Source organism: Musa acuminata, chromosome BXJ1-11 (genome assembly GCF_036884655.1).
Source record: "Musa acuminata AAA Group cultivar baxijiao chromosome BXJ1-11, Cavendish_Baxijiao_AAA, whole genome shotgun sequence".
In the NCBI taxonomy this organism is placed as follows: domain Eukaryota; kingdom Viridiplantae; phylum Streptophyta; class Magnoliopsida; order Zingiberales; family Musaceae; genus Musa; species Musa acuminata.
The window spans coordinates 6,122,501-6,136,021 of record NC_088337.1 but is presented as its reverse complement, the minus strand read 5'-3'; the positions used below and the strand labels follow the sequence as shown (position 1 = coordinate 6,136,021).

Genomic DNA, 13,521 nt, shown 5'->3' with positions numbered 1-13,521 from the left:
ATTATCTTCATCTTATTGTGAGGTCTTATCGCTCTTGTCCATCACTCTCACCCTTGTCGTTGGGAGAGATAGATAAGGGAGAGGGCAAACGAACATGAGCGATGTTGGAGAGGAGGGAGTTATTTTTATCGAATGATGAGATGACAATGTGGATGAAGGTGATAGTGTCTTCATAGATCAGGGTAAGAACAAGAGTGATAAACAAAGACGAAATCTACAGGATAAAAACGATTATATGAGATGACGATGCAAAGGCAACATGTGATAGTAAAGGACAGATATAATCATAACGAGACAGACAGAGACAGTGATCGATGAGATGAAGATCAGAAAGAATTTTATTTTATTTTAAATAAGAGCAATATATGTGAATAAACAAAGAAAAAGAAAAAAAAGTGAAAACACGAGTGTTTTAAGGGAATTTGCCATTTTAAACCTTCGGAAGCATTGATATATAAACCCTCCTTATTTCCCTTATATTCATTTTGGGTTTGTGATTGGGCGAGCATTTAACGATGGCTATCGTCTGGCGTGCGTTCTTTGGGGGGTTATCCTCTTTCTTCACCTCTCTTCCATCGACTCCTCCATGGCCTCCTTCGTCTCTCCGTCTCTTCCCCCCACGCACTCCCCTCTCTCCTTTCGCGTCCGCTCTATACCATCTCCTTCTCTCTTCCTCCTCCATTCCCTTCCCTTGGGTCCTCGTCTCCGCTCTGCCGCGCTGATGCTTCATGCCAAGATCCGGGCAGGCCCCGCTAGGGCAGCTGCCGATGATCCCAAGGCCGGGGTGGCCGTCTACAAGCCCAGATCCTATGAAGTCCTCGTCTCCGACGCCGCTCGGTCCCTCGTGTGTGCTGTCGACGATGGCAAGACCCGTCTCGAGATCGATTTCCCGTATGTCTAATGCACAGCTGACATCTCCCAGTTCATTATAAGATTAAATCAAAGTAAAGATTTACTTAAAGAACCTCTTAGCGAGATGCTGATTAGAAAACCAGCGATTATAGTTTTGCTTTGCGGGAAGTATTCTAGTGTTGCGTTTCTTTTAGAACGACTATGTAGTTGATTGATCCTTCTTTTCTAACACCTTTTTTGTTTCTTCATGTTTTACTTGGATAAACAGGCCCTTGCCAAGCAGCATTTCGTCTTATAAGGTATGAATATTCTGAGATTTGAAAACATTTTGTTCTATGTTTCTTTTTTATTGTTCGATACCTTGAACTGAAATTTGTTGATTGGAAATCAATTAATTGAAGAAAAATATTCTTCTAGCTATAGTCTATAAAGTTCATGATTTAACTTGTAAAGTAGATCAGCTAGGGGAACTAAAGCCTTGTAAGCACCGGTGTCTACCATCATCAGAGGCACCTTTTAGGCTCACCCCAAAAAAGCAAAACCATGTAGACTTAACCAAAGCAGACAATTTCTCATGAGGCCTTGTGCTCACGCCGATGACGACAAATGATGATTTATCATCTGAAAATTAATTAATTGAAGAAAAATATTCTTCTAGCTGTAGTCTACAAAGTTCATGATTAACTTGTAAAGTAGATCAGCTTATTTAGAATGAAAGAAAATTTATATCTTTTCCACTCGTCTTATAGACCATCTATTATCGAGCATAGCAATTGATGGATTATTTATACTTGTGCATGCATAATGTTGTATAGATAAAATGTCATGTTTTTTAGTATGATATTTATACTTTAAAAGTGAAAATAAGACATAGCATTACATATGTGCCAATAAAAATCAATACTAATTTTGAAGTTAAAGAATTGCAATTGGTTACTTGCATATTATTGTTGAGATATGCTTACTTTAAACAGTTGGGAATTAAGTCTTGTTGCATTCATCCAAGCCTGCACTATCATTTCTGTTTTTGAGGACAAAGGTTTTCTAGTTATGACTTGGTTTCATAAGATTCTAGATATAGCTTAAAGATTCCATGCAATACATGAAACTAGAAGGCAGAAAATTTCTGGTTACCATGGTAAAGATTCATGTCATAGGTTAGATTCTTGTGGATTTGTGCAAAGTGATGACTTTATCAAATTTCTTTGTTATTCAGGGAAATTCAGATGAGTTTATTGATGCCAACATCCAACTTGTGCTTGCTGTTGCCAGGAAACTCCAGGAGATGAAGGGGACCAGGACTTGCATTGTGAGTTTGATTACATGTTGTTTCTTTATTTGTTTTGATCGTATTAACTTTGTCTTTAGAATGTGTGCTAAGTGCATCTCTATTTCAAATTTTGTATCTCAATGTTCATTTGTAATCTCTGATTCATGTTAATGTCATTGAAGTGTTTGCTATATGGATCATGTTGTTTCATGCCTTGGATTACCATTTTATTAATCATGCTCCCTTATGTAATGACTATAATTCCTAGATTATGTAATACTTATAATTGTCCATCACTATAACTGACAATTCTAATGTGTTCTCCAATCATCCCCATACCTTCATGTCCTCACCTTTGCCTGTTGAAAAGAATGTTTTTTTTCCAATAATTATCTTGCCACTCCGCCCCACTAATGTACCAGATTCAATTCTGGTGCATGACTCAAATTATCATTATGGTCATACAGAACAATGTATGTCCATGGCTCGCACATGATTAGCATATGTCTTGGCAGATTCTCTCTTTTGAAGAATGTTTCCAACATACTAATCCATATAATTGGGTTTAAGTTTTTGAATACCATCAATTAGTACTTACATGTAGCGTTGGAAGAAGGTTTCTGTTTGTTACTGGAATTGTCTAATAAAGATTATAATAATAGAAAGCAACTTTTGACGGAATTCAGGTGTTTCCTGACCAGCCAGAAAAGCGCAGGGCATCTCAGTTGTTTCAGGCAGCTCTTGATACAGTATGATGTTTTTATTTGTTATTCCTACCTGTTGGCAGCAAATCTAACAATGTACCATGTTACAAGTACTTTGCTTTAAGGATTTCTACTCTTAACATGTGTCATTCTTGTTTTGCATATCAGATTGGTAGTGTAACCTTTGGGTCACTAGATGACATTCCCAGTGGGCCTGTCACAAGTTTCTTCAAATCCATAAGAAATACATTGGATTTTGACTTCAATGATGATACTGAAGGTTAGCTTTTTTAATTACAGACTTAAAAATTGCAGGGGAAATGTCATTTTATTTATCCATATATATCAACTACGTGACCATTCTATTTCCAGAGGTGGTAACCAATGCTTGCCAAGCCCATACACTACTGTGGTTGTCCTTTGTCTCTTGAGAAAAGATGTCACCTTTGTAGTTTTGTTCTTGTGCAAGTGATGTAACATTATGCCTGTGCTCTCAATTAAACTATAGATCATTGAAAGTTGATACTGGGAAGAACTTGTGAAGCATTATATAATTGTATTATGTTTAATTTACAGATCCATGCAGAAGAAAAAATTAGCTTCAGGTAAATTATTTATGGACTACTTTTGTGCTCATCATGATTGCTTACTTGCTTATAAGATACTTCAAACATGTAAGATTTAAGTTTGCTGCTCTACTTTATAGGTGCAGAATCTACTTTCAAACTGGATTAATATGCTTGTATCCTAGTAGGTTTAGTTGTGAATCTGTCTTTGCTTTTCTGTAAACATATTTGGTTCGTATGCAATTTAAGCCCTGTACGCCAAGGGCCTTTTTTTTTTGCCAAACCCCACTATTATAGGAACCACTGCTTGGTGCCAAATTTTAAAATCTATTTTCCTGTGAATTGATGGTTATTCTAGCTTGACAATGGAGATTTATGAAAGAAACAGCGATCGCATTTGGTTAGCCATTTAGTTCAATTAGTGGTGTCAAATACAAACTAAAGTGTTCTGACTCATGTACATAACCTCTTCTTCCTTGAGTTACATGGATTTTAGGATAAGTCAGTTTTCCATGTTGTGGACTTCCTGGTTGTTTTTGTTCTGTAACTAGCAGCATCAATTTATAGGAAGTAGGAACTTGCAGGGTCATTTTAATTGAAACCTACAAGCCAAGTAGCTTAAACATGTGTCATTCATATCCTGTAGAAGCTGATCATCTTACTCGTGAGTGCAGCTAGTTTGGAGTCTAGCGAACCACCAGCTTTATACATTTTTATCAACTGTAGCACACGTGATCTTTCTGCTATAGAGAAGTATGTGGTATGCTATCTGTTCCTGAAGGAACCTCTCTTTTAAATTGATTATTTTAATCTCCTTTAAATTTGACTATATTTTCTATACTGTTCCCTGCTGCTAATATTCGTATAGAGGCTTACTTAATGTGTGAATTTCAAATAACCTGAGTTTTAGATGGACACAGATTCTTGATTAATTAATGTTGATAGCATCGAAAAAAATAATTAACAAAAGTACCATGTGACTTCTGCTATTATTTAATTACAAAATGACCTCCATCACAGCTATAAATGACCACAAGAAGTTTCTCAACAAAAAAAGGCAAGTGATGTGCTAAAGAGCAAATATGGCAGGATGAGGATGAGAGGCAGATGAAGAGAGGAGGACCACTTTTGACTGCAAGTGAGGAGGAAGGGGTGAGAAAGAAGAAGAGAGATGAAAAAGAACAGGAATAAGAGGAGCAAGGGGAATCTACTATCTGTGTGGTCATTTATTTTTTCAGATATGCCCAAACCAAACTTACTGGTTTACAGTTACAAGAACAAATTGACTAACTTTTTTTTTCTGTGAAACAAGTCTAAAAAAGCAGTGAACTTATTCTTGTATGATATGCAACAGAACCTAGTATCTCTTTGGCAGTGGAGATAAATTATCTTTACTGAAATGAAAATGGTATAATTATAGCATAAGATACTAATTCCCAGTTGGATGTGCTCTTTCGAGTTTTACTATTCCTATCCTCTGACATACATTAGCTGTTCTGGAGCAATTTTTACAGCTTTGATCCTTTGCAGGAAAAGTATGCTGCATCTGTCCCAGCGCTTCTTTTCAATCTTGAACTAGATACATTACGGTGTGCCTGTTTTATAGCTTTTACCAGCAGACCAATGTTCATAGCTTGTCAATTTGGTTATCTTAATCCACTATTTCTAATTTTGCAGTTCTGACTTGGGTCTTTTGGGTTTTCCAACCAAAGATTTGCATTATAGGTTTCTTTCTCAATTTGTTCCTGTGTTCTATATTCGAACAAGAGAATATTCAAAGGTATATGTTACCTTATTTGTTAGTCAACTTATTTAAGTTATATTAATCTGTTTGGTTTTCTTTGCATTGAAGACAGTTCCAGTTGCTCCTTTTATAGTGAATTACAGTGGCGCTCTGTTCCGTCAATACCCAGGTAAGAAGATGATGTGCCAATTGTATTATATGAACTAGCTTGCCAATGCAAGAGCACTCCAGCGTAGTGTTTATTTACGCTTTCCTGTATATAATGATATCTAGATTAACATTGTTTGTGTAATCTTTACCCCACCCATATAGACTGAAAGCACGTCGTTTGTAAGATAGTAACTTCAAAATTCAGAATTGTAGTATGTTTTTTTCTTTGCCACTTAATTAATGGCACATACTAAGATGGTTTATGGTCAACATGTTTTTCTTGTAGTTTTAGTTTCTAAAATATTATTTCTAACAACTGAATGTTGAAAACTCGCATTCTAACTGAAAACAGAGAAAAATGTGTTTTCTAGGATGTTAATGTGTGGCCCAATGAGGGGCCTGCAATGGGGCTGTCAAATTAGAGGGCATAGTTTATAACTTGGTGCTGAATTAAAGGATAGTCAAAAGTTACTGTTCTAACAATCAAGATCTCCGCCACCAAATTTCACAGTTACTGCAGTAAAAATATGCAGCTCTGTACCCGGCAGTAACATATGATAAAGAAGCCATTTTATTAATATATTGATGAAAGGTTTATAATGGCCCAGACACTGGTTGGTTTGGACCTCATATTAAACTAATTTGGCCAGGACTTGTAAGCCAGGCCTGATAAAAGAGAAGGCTAGCATCACCAGATCTTTCCCGCAGTTAGGTGGGAGGAAGGGAGGTACAAAGGAATGAGGGATCAGGAAACAATAGTAAGGCGGAGAAAGGGAGGTACAAGGCAGGGAGAGGAAATTGAGATCATTGGGAAAGAGAAAGAAAAGGACAAGGATTTTCTTTTTAGTAAAACTCACCACATACAAGGCATCAAAAGATCCAGGGACACCTCTATTACAAATAAGTAATGACCCACTTTCTTGTGAACTTAATAAATAAATGCGGGATCCAGAGTCAATGTCTCATTTCACATTTAGTTACAAGCCAATCAAAACTCCACAGAAAAGAGATATACTAAAAGTTCAAGAAAGAAGGTTTGTTTCTGGTTGTCAGGCAGTTAATAACAGCAAATAGATTGGTTATTTTACACATCGAACTGTTTAAAAATGCAGCATAATGCATGAGGCCTGCAATTGTAGGGTTTGCGGAGGATCAATCTATATGACCTTACACGAGTAGGGAAAAGGGTTTAACAACTCGAACTCAGCTCACCAAGACCATAAAATTAGCAAACTTAATGTGACACTAAGGTTCTCCCTCAAACAACTAGCTGTTTAATCTAACTAAATTAGACTTTATATGGGCTTAAATATACTAGGCTAAGTTGTCTCAGCAATCGACTCCATAGGCAAGTATATTGTAATGCCCTCAATTTAGTTCACATCGAAAGTGGACTAAAGACTAAGATTGATTGGTCTGATGGGTGTACTACTTATTACTTGGGCTTAAGCGTTTTGAGCCAATGGTTCAAGCTCAATAAAGTTAACAAGTCCGTTATCCCATTAGGTCAAATCGTGACAATTGATATCAGAGTCAACGGGATATGGTGAGAGGCTCGAGTAGGAGAGGACTATTGTGGACAAACGGAGCCAGAGCGTATGCCACGACATGGAGTCATATCTGGGTTATGTCTCATATGAACCATACTAGAGTCAAATTATGGGCTCTGTTGGGCCTTGATGGGGACATCAAGCCCATAAACAAGGGAGATTGTAATGCATTGAGTCTTACATCAGAAGTAGACTAAGACTAAGATTGACTTATAGGATTTGATGGGTGTACACTATTAAATTGAGTTTAAACATTTTAGTCAGTTGTTGAAGCTCAATAAATTTAGCAAGCCACTTATCCGGTCAGGAAGGGTTGTGACAAGTGTTGACTCAAACTAATTCCGATTTGTGACTTTCAGTAAACCATTAAGGGCCTCAAAAGCTAATGCAGTTGTGCCTCAAGATATTATTGGTGGCAACCTCAAACGGTGATGCTGCCAGTAATTATGCTATATGGATAGTTTCTGCAATTGTTAAAAATGTGTTGCTAATAAAATTTCTGTTATCACCTGATGACAAGTCATATCTATATATCCTTCCCCTGTTAGATTCAGTCGACAATTTGAAATGTTAATTTTTAGTAAAATAGACCAGGAATGTCACTCTTTGACTTTTATTATTACATAACTTGACAATGATTTGGCCTCCATGAGGAGTTATGGGGGATACTTGAAGTAATTGAGGGGAGTATAACATGAGAAGTAGCATAGTTTTGGCCTATGTTATTTTGGCTTCAGAAGGATCAGCATTTTCTTAATTATTATAAAGCTGGAAATCTAACATAAGACACACACACACACACACACACACACACACACACACACACACACACACATATATATATATATATATATATATATATGTATATATATCCAGTCACAAAATTTTGTTTTCTGATTTCTATTTTCTTCATAATAATAGGTTTTGTAGGAGCAGAAAAAGAAAGAAAACCATAATATTGATAAATCAACAACCATTAGTATTGTTGTTTTCTGCAAGAAGCTACATCAGCTTGTTGGCTCCATTATGTTGCTATTTGTGCAGGACCTTGGCAAGTGATGCTTAAACAGGCTGACGGCTCCTATGCTTGTGTTGCAGAAAGTGCTACTCGTTTTACTCTGGGAGAGGTTTTTTTCCTTGATTCTTATAAACCATTGAATTTTTTATGTTTTTTACTGTGTTTCATTTTTAATGTTTAGGCTAAAGAAGAACTTCTACGGGTTCTTGGCCTGCAAGAGGAACAAGGGAGCTCGCTGGAATTCCTGAGAAGGGGTTACAAGGTTCTTAGCAATAATGTTTTCTTAGCTATAACAAAGGCAATCCACAAAGTAGTGCACTCACCTCTGAGCCAGATACAACTAACAAAAACATTGCATAATCATTTCACTCTACAGTATGATGCTCTGGATATAGCTTGACATGCTTAACTTCAAGCAAACTATCTAATTATTAATTTTTTTTAATTGTTATATCCATTGAATCACACATCTTCATATTCTGAAGTTCAGACATTGGCGATCAGCCAAGTAGGTTTGCCTGCAGCTCATAGGCTAATTGAGGCATTTTAATATGGCATAGAATCTGTAGATACCCCTCAACTTATTTTTGGTGCTCACCATGTGAACAAAAAATCACAGCTCATTTTCTCTTATTCACCTCATATTCCAGAATTCCTTTACACGGGATAAAATCTTGTAATTTTCCCTGCATCTCATGTGAAAGAACATAGTGCACTATGAGGGGAAGAAGTTTTATAAGTTGATGATCAATTACAAATATTATTATGATTCCAGCGAGACAAGCAAAATCTAGATAATAATTGTGACCTTGTGATTTTCTTTTGCAAACTTTTAGCTCTCATATGGGAGGCTATAGTGGTGGGACTGTGTGTGCATTGATCTGTTGCTGATTTATGCCTCTGATGCTCCCGGACATAAATTGGGGAGCAAAGGCTGACAGCAATCTGAGTGCAAGATGGTTTTGATGGATGTTCGAGTCTTACTTATCATCAATATGTGATCTTCCATCTCCACATAAGTTAGTCATAAGATATCTCGGCCGGGCATCCGGTCACTATGTTATCTAGATGTTGAGCATTTATATAGTCTTTTTTGCTTTGTATGATCTGTTCTGCACTTGTCAATGCAGAACGCCACATGGTGGGAAGAGAACACTGATTTGGAGTTGTCTTCTGCCTGGCGGAGTTGAAAACGAATATACCTGCACCTTTGACCATGCTCGTTTTCTGATGGACCTGGAGATGATTTGGTGGTGACCTCCAAAATGACTGGAGTTCCAGGGTCAGCTGCATCATTTGGGAGCAGGAAGAGATACCACATAGTCATTCTTTATCGGTCGCCTTGCTCTTGCTCATGGCACGGCAAATACACAGTGTGAAGGGTTATCACGATAATTGTTATATAAGAAGTTTGAAAATGTGCGAAAACATTGAACTTCTGTGCATTGATCCACATTTGTTTTATATTGGGTTGTTCCCCAGTCTTGGATATATATTTAGCCATGTTTCAATGTTTCTAAGAGTACAAGAACAGTAGACGGTAATGTTTTTTGGGCCCAATGGTTTTACCTCGGTTGCTGTTCGAAGATCTAAAGCAGTGTGAAGTATAGTCTCTTCGTTTACATTCGACAAAATTCCGGTGAAGTCAAATTGTTCAGTATGATCACACAAACATGTCATTTCTTTGCTTCATCTGTCTGTTGTCGATGCTATCCACTTTACTGACATCTTTCATCCAATTTGGACAGAATAGCGAGAAGAAAGCAGATGGGATTGCAAAGAACTCGTCTTTTATTTCCAGTTGACAAAAGGATGGAGAGCTATGTGAAGAATCTGAAAGGGGAACTGAGTTGCTCCACACGGACCAGGAGAACTGTACCGCCAACACCACCACCACTTCCACTTCCTCTATCCGTTCATAAAGTAAGCCAAAACTGACATATATTCGTTACACTTGCAAAAGTGTGACTGCTCTTTTTTTCCTTCCTTTATATTCTTCGAAACACTGCACATGTGATAGATACACAAAAATTAAAATTATTCTAGTAGATACACAAAAGACTTTTGAGTTTCAGATTGGATTAACTCAAGAAAAAGTTTTTATTTAAAGAATTCAAAAAAGGTGTCTGAACTTTGCGTTTACTATTTTTTATTATAATTTATTATTGATATTTTTATGAGTATTGTTTTGATACCACAGGTCTTCTTTCACCCTACACTTTGCCCTCTTGATCAGGTTTCTCCTGGCCGCCAGTGGTCATCTCTTGAGCTAATCCTTTTCGCTTAGCGATCGATAACTGCATGTCTTTGTTTCAGCTCTACTGTGCATTAAAGGAGAGTGGGATGAAAAGAAGAAGAATGTGGCGAAGCTGTAGCACGCATGGCATGGGAGCGGGATATTTGTTGGCTTCGGCCACACCACCATCATCATCACCATCACCTTGTGTGCTCCTCCGTCGTAGGCAAGTTTTGGTTAGCCTTTGCGGCTGTAGTGGGTTGGAATCCTGGGAGCCCAATCCCAGCTTCTGCCCCTTGTTTTCCTTTCTTTTAATGCTCGAGAGGGCCCACCCAATCAAAGGATAGGATTCTCCTTTTATGCATGTCTCTACTGAAACAATGAACACTCCTACTCCTCTCAGCGTCCAGCTTGGCCAAGGTTTAGGCCACCTGCTCAGTGTTAAGCGTGGCTGTCGCTTGTGTGCTTCGTATTAGTGTCGAAGTTGATCGTATCTCTATGTCACGTAGTAGAGCCGATGTAGCTCACTTTATGAAGATGATCAGATTTCGAAACTCCGATGTTGGAGGAGATGGATGCCTCTTCAATGCCTTCTTGTCACTCCATCAATTTATTCAAGATCTTACACGATAGATGAAAATATAGTTTTGGATCGTGAATCATATTTGAGATTCTATATATATATATGTATATATGGAACTTTGCTTGTTATAGGGACCAGGAAACATTTATAGCTCTGTAGAGCCGTAAAGATCCACCACAGTAATAATTATTGAATATGCATAATTAATTATCTAAACACCAATCTCAAGGCAATAAGTACTTCAATCTCTCTCTCTCTCTCTGTATATATATATAAAGCGCTCACACTCGCTCTAACACCCCAAACTCTTTCACACGCAATGCGTTCTCTGGCGAAGTTTCTCCAGTCCTCCGAACCGCTGCGGCAGGCGGAATCGCCTGCACCCCTACCGACCGTTGACTCCGACGTCGTCGTCATCCTCGCCGCGCTCCTCTGCGCCGTCATCTGCGTCGTAGGCCTCGCCCTCATCGCCCGCTGCTCCTGCTCCTCCGCCTCCGCCGCTGCACCTGCTCCGTCCTCGCCGCCCTGTAAGGGGCTGAAGAAGAAGGTTCTCCGAGCGCTTTCGACGCTTTCCTTCGACTCGTCCGCAGCCGTGGCCGGCTGCGTCCAGCTGGTCGACTGCGCCATCTGTCTCGCCGAGTTCGCCGACGGCGATGAGGTCCGCGTCCTCCCGCAGTGCGGGCACGGGTTCCACGCCGGGTGCGTCGACACGTGGCTCCTGTCCCACTCGTCCTGCCCCTCCTGCCGCCGGGTCCTGGTGGTCCCCGCCCCGCCATCGCGGTGCGGCGCGAACTCCTCCGATACCGTTCGCGCCCCCGACGCCAAGGCGGCCGAGTGCGGCAGCGTCAGCACGGCCTCGCCCTGAAACACTTCCCCTCTCTGTGGCGCGAAGCAGGTGTTTGTTGTTATGCCTCTTAACCTTTCGTCGAGAAGTAGCTTTAATTCTTTGCTGATATGTGCATATGTATGTATTCATGTAAGGCTTACAATTGCTGATGGAAACCAAGTTTGTGCCATCAGACTTTATTGGAAGCAGAAGAACTACTAGTAGACGGGAGTTTGGTCTATCACCATTGCCTGCAGTGGAGTTGTTGGGTTCACATGTTTCCACAAAAGACAGCCTTCTCTTTCCGAATTGCTTTCATTTACCTTCCCTTTTCTTTTAATTTGCCTTTGTTTGCTTTCTTTTTTGTGTTGAAAACAAGAAAGCAGAAATGTTTGTCTAACACAAATTCTCTTTTTATAAATGTGATGAGAGATGTGTAATTTTAGGATAATTGAGGCAGGATTGCAGTGTAATCAACTACAAAAGAAATAGAAGATTTTTTTCTTTTTGGAAAAGAATGAGAACATGAAATAAAAACAGAAGCAATGAGAGAGAGAGACTTTTCTTTGCGGATGCGATTCTACTCCAAGTCGAGTACGTCCCCAAGTTAGCGTCTCATTATTGGGTTCATCAAATCTTATTTCCTTGTAGATAATACGAATAGACATCACAATGCCAAATTTGGGTAGGCATGTTTCACAAGATTTGAACCAGAATCTATACGGTAACTTTCACTTTAACAGAAGAGGGAGAGTCGTCTTCAGCGAGATACTTTTGTGGTTAAAGCACTGTATATAGCCAAAAGTGACTTCCAATTCTGCAAAAGAAAAACAATTTTAGTAAATGACATAAAATTAATATTTTTAATAATTAAAAATATAAACCGGGGATTCACCATACGATACTAATGCAAATACTTTATGGGTAAATATAATATAAAAATAGACTTCGTAAGTTTTGGATGATCGCACTATCACGGATAAAGCCGTAAACAGGGCATCCTATATAATGCTCGTGTATGTCTATGTTTTTCGATTTTTATTCATGTTTTGCATAACATGTAAAAAAGCATACAATAAGTTTGATAATCTTATTTTAATTAGCTTTTGTGGTCGTTTTAAGCTGGTAAACATAAGTTGCATGCAGTCACCATGAAAAGGCAAAATTACATAGTAATAGGCTATTAGTCATTTTAGGGGTTTTCTAGCTTTGCAGAGTGGTGCGAAGTATCAACAAGTACAACACCCAAGAGCTACCCGGGTGGCACATGACTGGATGGGCCTTTGAGGTAGTGTCTAGAGTTGATTCTCTATCTTGCTTCGCAATAATGTCATGCGAGCACTTGTGGGGACTTTTGGCCATAGTAAACCATCAGACCCTTTGTCATGCAAATATTCAGAGATTACAAACTCTATGTTCATAATTTGCATTATTTTTTAAGTGTTCGTTGAAAATAGCTATTTATGGATCCTAAGTTAAATGGTTTTTCTAACTCATCTTATCTTTTATAGGTCCTTAAGGGACCATAAGAGGTTTCAGAGAGGTTGACTGTTTGTAGACGGGCATATAAGGGTGTCATATAACTTAAGCAAAATCAGTTAAATTTGTGACATATGGTATCAAAGCAAGACAAGCATACTTAGAAACACTTGGTATGTAAATGTAGAAGATATAGCAAGGTTGTGTTAAGGGTAGTCAGCACAGAGGATCGTTTGGGGGAAATGGGCATTGAGATGTAGGGAAAAGATTTTCTCAAAGGAGCGAGCATTCGAGATTGACATTCCGATGAATGGCCAACCCTTATAGCAAGAGGTACCATGAGGACAAGCGAGCTTTAAAGAATGTGTAGTGTATAAAAGTTATTATGGTTGAGTTTGAGCTATGGCTCGACGTTAGAAACCAAACTTAACGATGCTCAATGCAAGTGGGGTGCTTGGTAAATGATGTGATTGTGTAAGGTGAGATGGGTTGCCCAGCAATCGAAAGAGTTAGGTAAAGCTCACAGAGTAAGGGGATTTGCTA

General features: G+C 38.7%; 2 protein-coding genes across 3 annotated transcripts; both read left to right on the top strand.

Annotated features, from left to right (window-relative positions):
• The first annotated feature begins 489 nt into the window (after positions 1-489).
• Positions 490-9,318, top strand: LOC135597058 (protein LPA3-like). 2 transcript variants are annotated; one of them, XM_065089487.1, is made up of 12 exons: positions 490-891; positions 1,121-1,151; positions 2,069-2,161; positions 2,809-2,871; positions 2,995-3,106; positions 4,067-4,152; positions 4,923-4,981; positions 5,070-5,172; positions 5,245-5,305; positions 7,881-7,963; positions 8,036-8,116; positions 8,985-9,318. In XM_065089487.1, exons 1-12 carry the CDS (start codon positions 587-589, stop codon positions 9,042-9,044), a joined length of 1,137 nt encoding a protein of 378 aa, XP_064945559.1. In that variant the 5' UTR covers positions 490-586; the 3' UTR covers positions 9,045-9,318. The 2 variants fall into 2 exon arrangements, with proteins under 2 accessions (XP_064945559.1, XP_064945560.1); XM_065089488.1 differs by lacking the exon at positions 4,923-4,981 and having other exon boundaries at positions 4,067-4,145.
• A 1,637-nt stretch (positions 9,319-10,955) lies between these two features.
• On the top strand, positions 10,956-11,817 carry LOC135597056 (RING-H2 finger protein ATL8-like). The gene is made up of 2 exons (XM_065089484.1): positions 10,956-11,568; positions 11,655-11,817. Exon 1 carries the CDS (start codon positions 10,993-10,995, stop codon positions 11,536-11,538), a length of 546 nt encoding a protein of 181 aa, XP_064945556.1. The 5' UTR covers positions 10,956-10,992; the 3' UTR covers positions 11,539-11,568; positions 11,655-11,817.
• Positions 11,818-13,521: the final 1,704 nt, after the last annotated feature.